This window comes from Galeopterus variegatus, unplaced genomic scaffold (genome assembly GCF_000696425.1).
Source record: "Galeopterus variegatus unplaced genomic scaffold, G_variegatus-3.0.2 Scaffold1793, whole genome shotgun sequence".
NCBI lineage: Eukaryota > Metazoa > Chordata > Mammalia > Dermoptera > Cynocephalidae > Galeopterus > Galeopterus variegatus.
The window spans coordinates 320,503-338,266 of record NW_007727904.1 but is presented as its reverse complement, the minus strand read 5'-3'; the positions used below and the strand labels follow the sequence as shown (position 1 = coordinate 338,266).

General features: G+C 36.5%; 1 protein-coding gene across 1 annotated transcript in view; it reads right to left on the bottom strand.

The window, feature by feature from the left end:
• Positions 1–17,764, bottom strand: part of LOC103595560 (unconventional myosin-VI) — a 116,759-nt gene that overhangs the window by 12,592 nt on the left and 86,403 nt on the right. Inside the window, exons 13-19 of the mRNA XM_008578982.1 lie at positions 16,517–16,674; positions 13,783–13,874; positions 11,608–11,680; positions 8,549–8,676; positions 5,896–5,991; positions 5,420–5,593; positions 1,924–1,962 (exon numbers count right to left, since the gene is read on the bottom strand). Coding sequence (XP_008577204.1) covers positions 1,924–1,962; positions 5,420–5,593; positions 5,896–5,991; positions 8,549–8,676; positions 11,608–11,680; positions 13,783–13,874; positions 16,517–16,674 — 760 coding nt within the window. The remainder of the gene's footprint in view (positions 1–1,923; positions 1,963–5,419; positions 5,594–5,895; positions 5,992–8,548; positions 8,677–11,607; positions 11,681–13,782; positions 13,875–16,516; positions 16,675–17,764) is intronic.

The window sequence follows — 17,764 nt, the reverse complement described above, 5'->3', positions numbered from 1 at the left end:
CCCACATACAGACCGGTTCCCGCTCACTGGCTGAGCGAGGTGTGGGTGCAACACTGAGGGTTGCAATCCCGTTGCCGGTCCCGGTCTGGTGCGGGCGTGACACTGAGGGTTGCGATCCGTTGCCGGACACAAAAAAAGACAAAAAAAGGAAGAAAAAAAAAAAAAAAGAAGAAGAATATTGCACTTCAGATTTGAATGTCAAAAACTAAAATAAGTCTTTCACTGTAAAACAATTTAACATATTTAATCAATATATTTTGCAGGCTGACATACATGTGATTTTATTCTACATTTCAATGTATTCATATGCTGTATTTCCTTTTTTTTTTTTGGCAGCTGGCCAATACGGGAAACCAAGCCCTTGACCTTGTTGTTTACAAGACTGCACTCTAACCAATTAGCTAACCAGCCAGTCCCTTATGCTTTATTTCTGCCCTTTGACAAGAGGGGTAAATAAAATGATTCCCTGTAAAATTTTGGCCAAAGTGTAAAAAAAAAAGTCGATCTTTTCAACTCTTCATTAGAATACACAATAGGACCCTAAGGTGCACTATTGCACATTTTAAAGTTTTGTTTTTTTTTGTCTTTTATCTTTTTTCCATGTCCGGCAACGGATCGCAACCCTCAGTGTTGCCCCCGTACCGGACCGGAGACCGGCAACGGGATTGCAAACCTCGGTGTTGCTCCCACGCCTCGCTCAGCCAGTGAGCGGGAGCCGGTCTGTATGTGGGATCCGAACCCTCGGACGGGAGCGCCAGCCGCGCTTCCCAAGCGGCGCACTATCCAGTGCGCCACCGGGCCGGCCCCTAAAGTTTTGTTTGTTAAACAATATCTTTAAAACCTTACGGGCATTCATTTGAAATCAGTTAGATTATGCTGAATGAGGAAGAATGATTACTGATTATATATATAATAAAACTATTGAGTACTAAAGCTAATATACTAGACATCAAATAACTGCTTCTTTTCAAAGGAGTCACTGCAAAAGTGAATAGTTATTTCATCAATGATACTCATTGTAAACACTTCTAGAACACATTTTAGAAATGCCTTCTTTCTATAAATTACAAAAGTAATCTCATCATTCTAGAGTAGCCCCTATTTGGGAAATAAAATAAAATACTATCCTTGTCAGGCTAGGTTTTTAAAGATGTTTGGCCCTTAAGAGAGAAACACTGGCAGTCAACAGGATATTTAAAAGATTTTCTTAAAGGTTCCAAAAGCAAGTCTAACAATAAATTAAGCAATAATAGCATTGACAGAATCAATGTTTGGCATTTGAAAATGACTATCTGAAAAGAAACGGTACTTGGTTAAGTTCTATGGTTTTCTGTAAAAAAATAAGTCTTATCATAGAATCGTGCTTCATTTATGTAACCCATATATTAAAATTCTTTCTATGGTGGTTTTTTTTTAATTTAAAAAAACAGGGTGAATCACTAAAATGGATAGTTAAAAAATAGGCTCCTAATAAATTTGGCCTCTATAATGGAGTATAAAAATATTATGCCCTTTTTTCCCACATCAACATTGCCATGTCTAGAGAACACTACTACAAAAGTAATAACGAAATCGAATCATGTCTTATCTTTAATCCTAAAAAAAATTCTCCTTCTCCATAATTACTAGTTATTTTCCCCTTTCTGATACTACAGAATAATCTTAGTTTAATAACATTCAAAGAGTTCTTTATATTTATAAAATAACTTGACTTCACACACATATTTGATCTTTCTTCAGAACAAACCTATCCAAAATGATAACCTTTTTAAAAACTAATTTTTTTAAATGAAGGGAATTTGGGTTAAAGTGTATTTCTAGTTATTCCAGGGTTACTGTGTTTACATGAGTAATTACTAATGATAGTTTTAGAGGACCATTAAAAAAATAATAAAAAACTGTTTTCCTTTTAAGTGTACTCACAGTACTTCGAAGTTTATCCAGAAGCAAATTTAACTGTGTCTGTGAAAGAAAGGAAATTGGTTTACTATTTCAAAAAGCCAAAGTGTACACTGTCATGAGTTAATGTTAGCATTCCAATATTAGAATAAAACAACATGCAATAACATCCACATATAACACATTACAATTTAACAGCCTCTTGGTACACAAACTCTTTAAACAGACAGCATCATGCAAAATGGCTTATGTAATGTTCAAAACAATAATTTACTTACTTAGCTTGTAAAATTAAAAGACTGATAATTAGCAATATTAAAACACATGCACGCACATTTGCAGGTGAGATGAATGAGGAAAAAGTGTACAGTCAATAAAGTAAGTAAATGAAAACACCGGGGATGCATTCAGTAAGAGACCAACAGTAAAGTATTTGAGTATGTGGCAAACTAGGTATAGCTTGTGTCACACGCCATAAAGACATGCTTAAAATATACAGTAATGGTATATATTAAGACTGTTTTATGTAACACTTAGCACAAAGAAAGTTGCCCTGCCTAGCTACAGAAATCCTTCTTTAGTATTTCAAAACATTCCACATTTCAATTATTTTTAAAAACTTGAATAATTTTCTAAAACAAATTTAACAATGAACACTATAAGTTACTAATGCTTCCCTGTTTTTATATTGATTATAATTTACTCTGATTCAGTACATTAAAAACATTTATTTGCTTTTCTACTCTCCAAATTAATTATGAAAAAGTCTTATATCTGGATTTTCTACTGAGATGCTTATTATACGTACTTACAAAAGACAAATTAAGATGTTAATTCTTAAATTAACCTACTGTATTCATCATAGACTTAATTAATAATAATAGGTATACTTTATAAGTGCTTTCTATGAGTCAGGCACTGCCCAAAGCTTTTCATGGGTATTATCATGTTTAATACTATTTAAAGATACAGTTGTCCCTTGGTATACATGGGGGACTGGTTCCAGGACTTGCCTGGAATATCAAAATCTGAGGATTCTTAAATCCCTACTGTAAAATGGCATAGTATTTGCATATAACCTTAGCACATCCTCCCATATACTTTATCTAAATCATTTCTAGATTACCTATAATAGCTAATACAATGTCAGTGTTATGTAAATAGTTGTTATACCGTATTGTTTAGGGAATAATGACAAGAAAAAAAAAGTCTGTTCATGTTCAGTACAAACACAACTTTTTTTTCAAATATTTTTGATCCTTGGTTGGTTGAACCCACAGATATGGAAACCACAGTTTCAGAGGGCTGACTATAAGAGGGGTCTTCAAAAAAGTTCGTGGAAAGATTCTTATTATCTTTTAATTCCATTTTTCCTCGGACTTTCTGAAGTACCCTTATAAATTATTGGCCTCATTTTATAAGTGGAAGCACTGAGGCCCAGGGAAATAAATAACTTGCCCAGATCATGGAGCTAGCAAATGCAAAGCCATAAGTCCAACACAAGCCTGACACCAAATTTCACTCTCCTATCTAAGATACTATAGTATACTTCACGTATCATAGGTTTAAGTTATTAAAATGGAATGAATCTGTTATTGGATTAAAAGAATATAGTAATTCTCCACTTATCTGGTTGACACAGTTCTGATAAGCTTAATCAATCTAGTCCAGCACTCAAATGAAAAATATAAGAGCCACTAATGTGGGAAGAAAACAACTGTCACAAAGTCCATGTTCCTTAATCCATACACTAAGCACTGTTTTTTCCAAAAAAATGGCGATAAAGTCAAAAGAATAGAAGCTGCAAAAATCAACTAACAGCTGCTGAGAAAAGAGGGAAGAATGTCAATTATCAAAGAGCAGCAGTCAAAGACCACAGGGCATAAGGGTAAACAACCTTACATAACTTATGCTTCATTTCATTTCATTATAAAGCATACAAATATTCATGTTTATAACAAACTAACATTTCCATTAAAAGGATTACTTTTCCTAAAACACCAACAGTAAAAGGGTTAGGTTTCAATAACCTGAAAAAAGTCATTTTTCACTGGAAAATTTTTGGTCCCCAGTAATGTTAAATAACTTAAGTATTACTTTAAATGATAGGCTGTTTTGTTCTTATTGCCTTACGTATTTCAGATTTAATTTAATGAGCTATCCTACTATATTTCAAGTTAAGAATCACTATTTATATTTCATTTCATTTTTATCTCAGAGAAAAACATATGTGAACTATTTTGTTAGTATTCAGTTATAGCTTTTAGCAGTTTAATATAAAATATCTATTATTATATATAAACAATTATAAGGCACTTCAAGGCTCAACATAAAAAATTATTAATCCAAATAAGAATTTTAAGAATGTTTTTGTTTATACTGTCTCAGATTTCAAGTATATATTGACCAGCACTGCTACTATAATATTACAGTAGGAAAATATTAAATGAAAAAAAACTCGTTTTTATAAACATGTTAGTTATGAAGAGCCTACTTCAATATAAAAGGGATTTGAGGAGGCTTATGCTATAAGTTAGTATCACAGTATTTTGATATTTAAATACTGTTCCTAATTACATCATTTTTAATATTTAAAGTACAGATAATGAAAGGCAACCTTAGAATTTTACTATAAATGTAACAATAATACTTTGTGGAAAGTTATGAGAGAAATTCACTCTATTTCTTTGTTCTATGTATTATAATTTTTTGTTCATTAAACTTGTAATATAAAAGTTTTAAAATTATTTCTTCTAAAATAACATTCAACAATTAGAACAAATTGGCAGTGTTCCATTTCTGACACATCTATGTCAATTCTTTGATAGACCTCAAAGAATAAATTCCTGATCTGAAATTAAGAAATGAAATATTCTTCAATGTTAAATAAGCAATTTGAAGAGTTTGCCACACCTGAGCACTTATCTTTTACACAAGTTATTAAAAGCTTTAATCAAATTTTAGTATAATATGCACACGTATAATGCCACTGTGAGAAAACATGTTGAAAACGAATTACAAACTGAATCATTCACTTGAGATGGGCTCTTTTTAACATGGCAGCCACTGTACACACAAGAGTCCATGACGGTGATCATTTACCTGAAGCCCCTGGCTGTGCCTCCTGAAAACTCAACTCAACTAGTCCTCTCTAGCCATCCCAAGCTGGACTACTCCAGCTCAAACAAAACTGCTGAATGAGGAAGGAAACAGAAAACACATGGGAAAGAGAAGGTTTGAAGGTCAACCAGACAGTATGCAAGAAGCAAGAACACTAGGAAAAGCAATCAGATATGTTAAGCACTGAGAAAGAACACATTCAGAAAATGACAAGCATTTCTTTATGTTCAAGTACTAGGCCTACATTATGATATTTTACATACAAATATCAACAGTGCAGGGTCTGCTCTTGAACTTGTGGGATGTCTGACAGTGATCTACATTATCCACTTATATAAAACAATATATTTTACGTTAAATGCAGTAAAAAAAAAAAATTGAAATAATTTAACACAAATACCTTAAACTTGTTTCCCACGCTGATAAAGCTAAGTTTTCCTGCTTTTTGTTTAGTATCTTTGTTGTTATTTGTGGATGATTCAAATAATTCCCGTATAAACTTATCCCTGGATTCACATATTAAGGACTCAAGAGACATATGTAAAGCATCATTATTTTTCTCCACAAACTGGGTCTGAAAAATAAGTCAAAAAGGAATGTTTCAGTCCATCTTGTGATAGTATCTCTTAACACAGCTCTAAAAGAACTTTCTGTGATGACAGAAATGTTCTATATGTGTCTCATACAATACAGTCACCAACAGTCAATGTGGATATTGAGCACTTTAAGTGTGGCTAGCGTACTGAGGAACAGAATTTTTAACTTTCTTTAATTTAAATTTAAATAGCCACGTATGACTGGAGACATATGTACTATCATATTGTACAGTTCAGTTTCAATATCAAATGGTTTTCTGCTTGTTAAAGTTATACTCACTGTTTCATAGCACACTGCCCCAGCAAAATGCCTGATGATGAAGCCCTCATCATCTCTGATGTTCCTATGAACTGCCAGCTTAGATTTCCTAGGAATCTGAAAAACAATAGATACACGAATTTTTAAATTATCAAAAACATATTACATAGTTTTCCTTTAGAATACATTTGAGATGTAAGATACTCAAAATCATAAAGGAAATTTTCACTTTTTACAATTATACCACTTTTTAAACATCTAGTATGCCTTAAAGTACCAGTGAAATCTAGCAAATATTTGCTTATAATCTCTTAGGAAAGAAAATAGATGTAAAACAAACAACCCCCCCCCCCACACTATTTAGAGGCACATATAAAACAATTGGCATTTTACAAAGTTAACCACCTATTTCTAAAGCAGTGGTTCTCAGCCTCGGTGCTATATTAGAATCTAGAATCACCTGAGGAACTTTTAAACTTCCCAAAGCCTATACCATTTATTTCAGGTAATTCCCATGTGCAGCCAGGAAAAGAAACACAGCACAGGAACTCTCCTACTGTTTCAAACCACACTTTCTAACATGTTTGCACAATGTACCTGAATCCATCTCAAGGAAATTAAATTATTTGAGCTGTGCCATTTAATTGTAATATCTCATATTTGTATCATATTTAAAGTTTCCAAAATGCTTTCATATCCAAGATCACATCTGACCCTCAAAATAACCTAAGGTTAAGAAAGATAATCTCATTTTAAAATGAGAAAACTACTACTTGGGAGGCTTAGTGGCTTGCTGAGGTCAGAGAGCTTGCAGAATACAGAAGCTCCTCCTCTCTGTGCAAGGCAACACACTAGAATGAGTCAGAATGAGGGCTCTGCAGCCAAACTGCCTAGCCTGACTCCCAAACCCACCACTTCTTCACATGCCATGCTGGGCATGTCAAATCTCTCCTTGTATGTCTCCAAATCTGAAGCATGGGGATACTAATAGGATTAAATGAAAGAATTCAAGTAAGTGTATTTGAACAGTTCCTGGCACAAGCTGTGTTCAATAAATGGTTCTTATATTTACTTGCAAAGAAATAAAACAAAAGTGATGGCTTCATAAATTAGGATTTAAAGCCTTGCTCTTGTTCTCTTTTGAGAAAAGTGGCCAAATCCCATTGCTGATGCTTCAGTTTGCTGTCCTTTGAGTTACATGCCTCTGAGACTTTAGTCACAATTTTGTTGACTAGTGATGAGTATCCTTAATAAAGGTAAACATGCATCCACAGACTGGTCATAACAAAGATCAGTGAGCAGTGGATAAATAGGACTGGATATATATCTCCAATTTTGGTAAAAGTTTTGTGGAGGATACATATTGTTTTTTATTTCTATCTTCACTCAGGTAATAGAAACAGGCTCGACATTACAAGAAATATTTAAGGATACAGAAGAACTCCAAGTCAACGAAGCAGGCAGTTGTGGGATTCCAGTCCCTAGAGGAGGTTAACACAATTACATCAGCTTTTCAAGTAAACCCATTTAACCTATTTGACCCTGATTTTGTTAATGTGATGAATGGAAAAAAAAAACCACTCGTTATCATTCACTTAAGCTCCTGGGTCCATCAAAGCAATGATTGTTATACTATGTTAAAATCTCAAAATAATATATAGTATGGGAGGCAAATATCTGTTTGTTCCTTAATTCCACTAAGCAATTCTAAGCAGTTTTTCTCTTCTTTCCTTCTCTTTCCTTTGGTGTTTTTTTAATCTATAACATGAGGCAGCACTTATCCCTGTGGCCGAGAATGACATCCGTATTTCTTAGGGCTAGTCAGACTCTTTCTGGATGTCAATTTCAACCACAAATATAGGTGCTACCTCATCTTATAAATTATATAAGTTGTGCCTGTATTATCTCAGGTAATGATGGTTGAGTGAAAAGACACACAGAATTAGGGGAACCAGGAAACACCTCAACAGCCACACAGTCCGGCTTCCTGGACAATGGATCTATTTCTCACTGCTGCAAGGACCCCAGCACAGCTCTATGACCTGACAGCAGTTCAGGAATCAGGTCTTCGGGCCCTTTTAGAAATGCATCTCTACGTTCTACCACTCTCTGTGTCTGTTCTTCCCTTTATTCCACCTAATCCTTCCATTTGCTTTAGCTTCTATTACCCTCTCTGAGTGTATTCTCCATTCAAAACCCCCTAGGAAAGAGATCAAAATGAATTGGCTGATTACTATCTAATATGGATTGCTTCCACCAGTCAGAGTTCTAAGTCACAACCTTCACTGCTAGTCTTACAAATATGCAGACAGATGGTTACTTGTGACTCCAGGTGCTAACCCCTCGAACACAATCAAGGTGACATGACACAAAACAAAGCACCTGATGGCCACTTAGATCAGAAAGGAGAACATGAAGGTAAATCTCTTTGTACATCTCAGATAGGTGAAGTGTACTTTCCATCCAGAGAAAAGGGCTTTGATTACACAGATCATTATCAAAAATACATAGAAATTAAATGCCTATTAATAGAAGATGCTGTGCTAGATATAATACAGTTGCTCTAACCCTACAAAATTTATTCTAATTATCTAATAATATCAAATTTCAAGTGCATCTTTTTAAAAATTTCTCTTCCCACCACAGAGTCTCAATTTTAGAATGGCAAACTCACAGTGAGTCGGAAATGGTCCTTGTGCTTCTGGTGAACAGCAGATGTAAAGTGTTGATCACTTGGCTGGGGAAGGCGATTTTCTTCATCCAAAATATCCAGTATTCCCACTAATTTTCCTTCAATTAAGTCTGTTTCAAAAAAATCAAAATACTCATGATACAGTAAAAACATAACATTTTAAAGATATATGAACAATTTACTGATAACAAATTTCAAAGACTGGTCAGAAAACAATATAACAGATGATTCTACAAGTATTCTCTCAAAGGCTACAGAAAGCAGATGACTTTTTATTTCAAATCTGGCCATTTATTAGAAAGTAACATCATATATTTAATATAGGTTTTAGAAAAACAATTCCATAAAGAAAGCAACTAATATAATAACCATTCCATTTGTAAACTAGGATAAGAGGCTATGATACCAGAAATTCCTCTTTTTCCAGATGACACCTATATTCAAAATGAAGTAAAAGTACAGAAACCTTTGCATGCATAGGTTTTTAATACTGCTAAATGCTTTCAAGCAAAACTTTTTAGTAATAGCACATTTTTATGCTCCTTCCATTCCTGTTTGAATTTCCTTCCTGTCCAATATAACTCTAAAAATAAACTACTTAAATACAGTACATGAGAACTGTTGAGTGGGACACAGCTATAGGACACAGGAAGAGAAAGCAAGATTCTAACTGCACTGGTCAGAAAATGATGCTTCTTGGACAATTAGTGGTGATAAAGGAGAGGCATACTGAACTAAGCTATAAATGAGAGTATTCTGATAGATGTGGAAAGAGGTGGAGGTGAGATGAAAGATAAAAGGAAGAGGAGGAGTTCCGGCCAAGGTGTCAAACCACACAAAGTCACAGAGGCAAGGAAAAACCCAGTATGTTAAGGGAATTCTAAGGGGACGAGATATGACTGAAGGTGCTTTGAAAAGTTACACTAATGAAAAGTAATATTATCATTGTTACACTATCTGTCCAAATCTAGCATATGAGTTACTGACTAGATTGTGAAATGGGGTTTTCAAAACAAGGCTTACACAACAGTTGATTTTACAGATGGGGTGAGAAAGAAAAGAAAGACTAAAAACTAGCTTGGGGGTACAGGGAAAGGTTTCTTTACTGCTAAAATAGATAAGGAAAACAGAGACCCTGTTCTCCTGCTGCACAGTATTATCTTAATGTGACATGTGGAACTTCTGAAGCCAACTTGCAACCAGTCAGAGGATGTTGCTAATGCACAGAGGGGAACAGAACCAAGAGAACAGCAGAAAAACAGAGCCAAATTTGACTTCCGGTCAAGATGGCAGAACAGATGGTCCCCAGAGTCACTCTCTCCCACAAATCAACCAATTTACAAGTATAAAAAAGCAACAACAGCCAAGCTGGGGCCGCTAGAGCTCAGGGGAAGAGGAGGAGAGACCTACGGAGTGCATGAAGGCAGGAGAAGCCACAATAAGAAAGAAAAAACCACTCCGACCGTTTTGAACCCCAGCCACTTCCAGGCTAGAGCTGCTGAGTGCACAGAGCAGGAGCTGGCAAAAGCCATAGCTGTGCCGTTCACAGGAAGTTACTTGAAGGTGGCAGGGGAGAAGTGGGCCTTGGTGGCCCCAGGCCAGCAAGACCACTAATAGGCATTCCATGGACCCACATAGGAGCGAGGAGCCACAACAACTGAAAAAAAAGGTGCCACTCAGAGGCCAGTGAGTCATCACAAGGGACCAGAGCACGGCCGTCCCATGGGAAATTTTTGGGCAATGGGGGAGATGAGCCCACCGGGGGAACACTGGGGCACAGCAAGGACAGCTGATCTGCCCCCCAATCAGCATAGGACCACTAGGAGGAGACCGGTCAGGAATATAGAGTTGCATGGGGTGCAGTTTGATGAGAAGACTCAGGCCCAGACCAGAGTTTCTACACAATCAGGCACAGACCAGGGTTTCCACACACAACCCAGGTGCACCAGATTTCACTAGAACTGAAAGGACCTATAAAGTCAATCACTAAAACCTGAGCAGCACAAAAAGCATTCACTAGGGAATCAGCAGCAAAGCAGCAATTTAGCTCAACCACAGAGCTCAAGTACTGGTCCCACAGGAAGTTCCCCCATTTTAGAAGTAAGCAAAGGACAGCCAATTAGTTCCAGCACAGTTTGAGTGGTGGGAACGGCAAAATAATCCAACACAGAACTGAAAGAAAAAACAAAGTACCCACAACCAGAGACAAAGTTTAATATTAACTAGTAAAGGTCTCATTTCACCAAAGAACACCTATAATACCTAGAAAGAATGGAAGTCCCCTGGGCTACCAAACCAGAAAGGGGGGAGGGCGGGGGCCTCAGCAATGCCCCCCAACACCCACAACCAGTCACGAGGGTGGGGGCCGAGGGCCTCAGCCACACTCCCCGAACACGCACAACCAGCCCAGCCACGACCACCAAGCCTCAGCAAGAAGGGCCCTGGGTTCCCAAGCTGTGTGTGTGTGGGGGGGGGAAGCCCTTGGGTCTCCTGTGTGGGAATGAGGGGGGTGCCATAGGCCTCAATCCCGCCCCTCCTTCCTCTTTCTTCCATCACATTTCCTTACGCTTTCCCCTCTCCTGCTCCCTCCCAACTGCTCCCTGCTCTGCAATAACATCCTAGAATGTAAAAATATAATATTAATAAAATTTTTAAAATTTAAAAAAATTTAAAAATTTTAAAAAAAAAAAGCAAACCTCACTTGGAGGATGGCCTAACAATGAACTTCCTCATAAGAGATGATAAATCTCTTTGCTGCCTGAAACTGAGTTCCCCTCTTAACTGATTCACACATTAGCTGTTTAGGTAGGAAAACACCCATCACAATAAAGAGAAGAGATTTTGGAAAAACTTTCAACAAAGCTGAACTCAATGACTTGGTAGGAAAAATAACTTCTAAGCAATACTAGAGAAGTAAACTCAAATAACACAGTGTCAAGTCCCATAACTAAAGTCAATCACAGAACACAGAAAAATTAACATGAAATGCATTCACTATATCTTCCCATATTTCTTAAAAGTGAAGTAAAAAAACTACATACCTATACAGTCCTGATTATCCACATAATGTACTTCATTAACACCTAAACCTTCTTTCTGATAGAGTTCTTGTTCCTAAAAATGAAATAATCATAATCATAGGTATGGAAATACAGTGCAATATGAAATGGAGTCAATGTTTTATGCTGTTTCTGATCATAACATTTATTAATTAGAATACAAAGGTTAATACCAACTAGTATATCCCTAAATGGTTTTCCAAAGACAGAACAGATTTTGAACATTTGTAGACAGGCACGAAAATCAAGGAAATGGTAATTAACCACAAATGAGCTCTAATTACCTATACAATGATATAATATATATGATGTATACATCATTTGGTGAAAATAAATATAATTTGGAAGAATAATATATAAATCAAAGTTGAGCCCCTAGATGTAAGTCTAGTACCTTCTTAAGTTTTTTTTTTAAATGATTTTATCACAGATGGGTAAGCTATACGATGAGTTTAAGTTAATGTGTTTTAACATTTTTTCCTGAATATTTAAATATTTCCTCTCATGAGATACATTAGAAAAGGTTTCTGACATTCTAGAAGGCACTGTCCACTTGAATCCAATCTGAATTTGAAATACACATTTATTTTAAAGGATTCTTATAAATGAAAATATAAATCAAGATACCATCTCCTTTTATATAGTTTCTATTTCTAAATAAAGCTTCTTGCTGGTTTGGTGTGGAAGGAAAGAGGAATGCATGTAAAACTTCACATGGTAATGAAAGAACTAATTTGGCTGAAAAAAACATTTTCAGAGAGACTATCTTACTGATAAGTATGTGTTTTATCTGTCTGTTTATGCAAGAATCAATTTAACTATTAGATACAGGCAAAATTTACAAAAGCTGGAATATGCTGAGAAGCCCATAAAGACAAAGACATCATAAAAATGTGGGAAAAGATAGAAGGGATGGGACGAGAAAAGAGAATGTTGCACTTTTTGGCCCAGATAAATTGGAGGACAGAACTTAGAAAATAGCAGTGTTAATACAAGCAAAGTACAGTGTTGTGGGCCAGCAGCCAGGAGGTGGGGCTCAGACCTGCAGAAGTTACTAAAATGCTCTGTGAATTGGTTCCTTCATTTGTAAAATAAAGGGACTAGATGCCCCCTCAGGTCTCTTTAACTCTGCTATCTCTATTTAGCAAAACACACCTCAGATAGTACAAAGGAATAAAAGTCAAGGGATTGATAGGACATACTGGAGAACTCAAATTCAAGGGACACAACAGTAAGCCTAATCACAAATCAACTGATCCAAAGCTACCTCTACTTACTCTACACTCCAAAGAATTAAAAAGGAACTTTCCGGGCCGGCCCGGTGGCGCACTGCGATAGTGCACCGCTTGGGAAGCGCGGCGGCGCTCCCGCTGAGGGTTCGGATCCCACATACAGACCGGTTCCCGCTCACTGGCTGAGCGAGGCGCGGGAGCAACACCGAGGGCTGCGATCCCGTTGCTGGTCCCGGTCCAGTACGGGGGCGACACTGAGGGTTGCGATCCATTGCCGGACACGGAAAAAGACAAAAAAAAAAAAAAAGTAACTTTCCTAGGCTGGGTATTCTGAGCATCTGCCGTGCGCAGTTATTTACTATAAGCAGTGGCAGGAAGTTCCTTACTGGACTACAGATGGTGCCCAGCCAAAGGCATGCCATTCACAGGCAGCTGGCAATCCACGAGGTGGCATGGCAGGGAAAGTTCTGCCAGAGTCATTCCAGGCCAATGGCTGTATCAATTCTCCTGACACGGTCGCTTTGCTGCTACACACAGAGAGAAAGAGAGCAGACAGCAGAGTGGGCAGAAGCAGAGAGGCTTAAAAGAAAAGCAGGAGATGCCAAGATCAGGAATAACAATAGAAAGTTGTCTGGCAGTGGCATAAGTAGAGACAACAGAATCAGAAAAAGAACCAAGCAAAACTTCAAATCTAGTAAAAGTCACTAGTAAGATATGATAGATGTTCACTTCTGAGGAGGTACCTATTAGAGTTTTTATGGTGTCCCAAAGCTTCAGCTGAACCATTAACAGTTCTGCTGTGCCTGAGCCAGTGGGGCCTCTGCCGGGCTTCCCTGATTTCCTTGGCTCTCTTATGTATACCCCATCAACTAAAATGTAAAATAGCTTAATGCAGATCTTAAATTTAAATTATAATGGCAATTACCTCCTTCAGAATCCTTTCGTTAAAAAATTGTTGAAGTTTTTCATTGCAATAGTTGATGCAAAACTGTTCAAAACTGTTATGTTCAAAGTACTCTGAAAACATAAAAACAGAACTGAGTCATCATCAAATCAACTTCATACAAATTTATCTTAGAATAAAATATTGTTATTTTAATGGCTGTATTTAAAATTAGATTAAAAAAATACATACATACATATATATATATATATGTGTGTGTATATATATATATATACACACATATAATTGTTCTATACTCCTCAAATACTCTTATTTCAAGACTTAAATTTTGTTAGGCATTAAAATTAAGTATTAAAAAACACCCTGCTTCATACATTAAATATCAGGATGTTGTGATTGTTAATATAAATCTATAGGAGATATGGAAAAACAATCTGTTCTAAGATTAAGTGAATTGGGACTTCTAGAATAAAATATTTCAGCTACAGCATTATATAAACCCTCAAATGATGCTGGATCCAAAGTCAGATTGGAGTGAAAATTACGTGACTTGGAAAGTGAAGTGAGTGATGCAGAAGCCATTCCCAGTGATAATAAAGCTCCTGAGATCAGAGATGCTCAAGAAGAAATGGAAAAAAATTGTTTTGTGAAATAAGAGAGTGGAAAAAAACCTTATTTTTCTAAATAATCTTGAAAATGTGTGTACCTACAATAATAAATTAAATATGATACGTAAAAAAAAATCCCTGCTTCAATTGACAAAAATGCTATTTGTCAGATGAAATATATGTTATATAGTAAAAGATATAAAATGTAAGCACTTGTAACATAATTTTTTAAAGCACAAGTATTAAAGCAATCTACCTTAAAGCACAAAATTGATGCAAAATACAAGTGCTTTAGAAGATTTCTTTCTGGGCCGACCCTGTGGCGCACTCAGGAGAGTGCGGCGCTGGGAGCATAGCGGCGCTCCGGCCGCGGGTTCGGATCCTATATAGGGATGGCCGGTGCGCTCACTGGCTGAGTGCTGTGCGGACGACACCAAGCCAAGGGGCGCAATCCCCCTTACCGGTCACAAAAAAAAAAAAAAAAAAAAGAAGAAAATAGAGAAGATTTCTTTCTGCATAACCTGGTGAAATTACAGTTATTAAAAATGCTATGAATGGGGCCAACCCTGTGGCTCACTCGGGAGACTGCGGCGCTGGGAGCGCAGTGGCGCTGGGAACGCTGAGGCCGCGGGTTCGGATCCTATATAGGGATGGCGGGTGCGCTCACTGGCTGAGTGCTGTGCGGACGACACCAAGCCAAGGGGCGCAATCCCCCTTACCGGTCACAAAAAAAAAAAAAAAAAAAAAAAAAAGTAGAAAATAGAGAAGATTTCTTTCTGCATAACCTGGTAAAATTACAGTTATTAAAAATGCTATGAATGGGGCCAACCCTGTGGCTCACTCGGGAGACTGCGGCGCTGGGAGCGCAGTGGTGCTGGGAACGCTGAGGCCGCGGGTTCGGATCCTATATAGAGATGGCCGTTGCGCTCACTGGCTGAGTGCGGTGCAAGTGACACCAAGCCAAGGGTTACAATCCCCTTACCGGTCACAAAAAATAATAATAATAATAATAAAATAAAATAAAAATAAAAATGCTATGAGTGAATACTAATTCATTTCTAAAATTAAGGAATTGTATTACATGATGTCTAAGATGCACACAGCTCTAAAATTTTATAATTCTGTGTATGTGCATGTTATACTAAAACTGGTGTAGACCAGAAAACAAATGTCTAAGATTGTGAAATGTCAAGTCAATGATAGGTGCTTCTCCACCTTTGAATGAAAGGTAGTAATTTACTATAAATTTTAAAATCACATCAAAAGCAAAACTTTGTTCTTCCCAAAATGTAAACACTCATACCTTACCTTGGCAAAGGCAAACAAATCACAAAGGAAGAAGACACCACCCCTTCACAGCCAAAAGGAACTCCCACACTGATTAAGCCTAATACAAAACCCACCAGATGTACTTGAAGATTTTTACAACATGGTCATTCAGAACAAAGCAGCATTCAGATGCTGCTGACCCATTTCATTTCTGGTCAAACAGCTCCACGACTCTTCTCAATTACTAATCTTGATATCTTATTGATTTGATGGAAAATTAACTGGAAATAACTATTCACTGACAACACTAGCAATGAATTTTTACACATAGCAATGAGGTTGGCCTATATGTTAGGTCAATCTACACCCAGCTCTACATGTTAGTCAATGGTTTAAATGACTTTATCATCTTTATCTATTATCTTTTAGTTATTAAGCTTAGTAGTATCTTTATTAATAGCACTCAAGAGTTTAACCCTTTTTTAGTTGTATTCATTTCAGTGTATAGAGATACCTTTAATTATAGTGTTTTCAATCAACATGTTTCAATTTTAGCATTAGTGTGATCAAAACCAGCCACCCCCCATGAGTCTTTCCTTTTTTTTTAAAGCATCAGCTTCCTATTTAAGTCATAGGATAAAATACAGGTATGAACATATAATTGAAAATACACTGTGCCACAAGGGAAAAAAGTTTTTTTGTTTTTTTTAATTTTGGGGGCTAGCTGTTCAGCTCCTAGAGCACGGTGTTGAAAACACTAAGGTCCAGGGTTTGATCACTGTCCCAGCAAGCTGTCCCCTCTTAACCCCCCCAAAAAACAATTTTAAATATGAAAAAATATCAAGCAAATATACACTCACAAAAAAAACTATACTCACCAAAACCAGCAATATCTAGGACTCCAATAAAATAGGATGACGTTTCAAAAGGAAAACACTGATTCACTCTGTTTACCACATGATCAAAGAGATGGCTATACACAGTCTTTGCCAAGGCATCACGAGCGCTGTTTGCTTGCTCCACTTTCAGGGGTACCCTATAAAAGAAGACTATATCAATGAAAATCCTTTATGGTAATATATTGTGAAAATAATGCCAGATACTGAAGGTCAAAATGTACCTGAACATATTTACTGTGAAGAACAAAATAGTTATGCAAAGGTCATGTGTGAATAGGCACAAATAAGTGGGGATAAGTAGAAAACTACAAGACGAACTAGAGGAACTATCTAAAATTAGATAAAAAATCTATTATTGGGTAAAAGAACTTTAGGCTTAAAAAATCATTTTAACCTTAATTTACACTTCACTTTACATGCTGAAATATATGTTATTCAGAGGAATAATCTTCCTTTTGACTTTCCTTAAATGCAAAAAATATTGTGTTTAATTCAGGATAACTTTAAAGTTTGGCGACTTGTTTACCTTGTTTAGGAAAAACACATCTCAAAATTTGAACTGTCCAACTCTATTATTTGATATAAATAACTACATAATATAACAGAATTAGATGTTGCAGATGCAGACACACAGCCACTCTCCTCAAGAAAATTATAGCCTGATGAAGAGACTGGCGTAAAAGAGAATTTCCAAACACCAAACTAAATGCTATAATAAAGATAAGCGTGGGCCAATATGGGAGCACCAACATTAAAGTTCAAATTTGTAACTAACTTTAAAAGTCATTTGGGTCAGCCTGATACTCGAATCCCCTCTAAGTAAGGCTTTTCTAACTTATATTTTCTGCAATGAAATCCTTTCTTGAAGTGTATTTTATGTAAACACCCTGCACATAGAATACATAGAAGGAAACAATACCTGAGGACCACCCACCTGTGCCATTATGGGCCTTCCCTTGGGCCCCAGAGATATCTCTAAGGAACCGAGCAACTGTAGAGCATTGCCCTACAAACTCCTTGCTGACTTTTTCTTTATAATAATAATTTGGAATCAGCTTAGCAAAGTATCAGGCTAAGCATGCCTTGCCAATATTTCCAAAAGTGTAAGAGGTAGCAAATTTTCTGAGTGGCTTTAAAAAAAATGTTTCGTGTTTTAATTTGTTGAAAATTTTTCTGAAATATGGCACAAGAGCTCATTCTTTTTTTTTTTTTTTTTTTTTTTTTTTT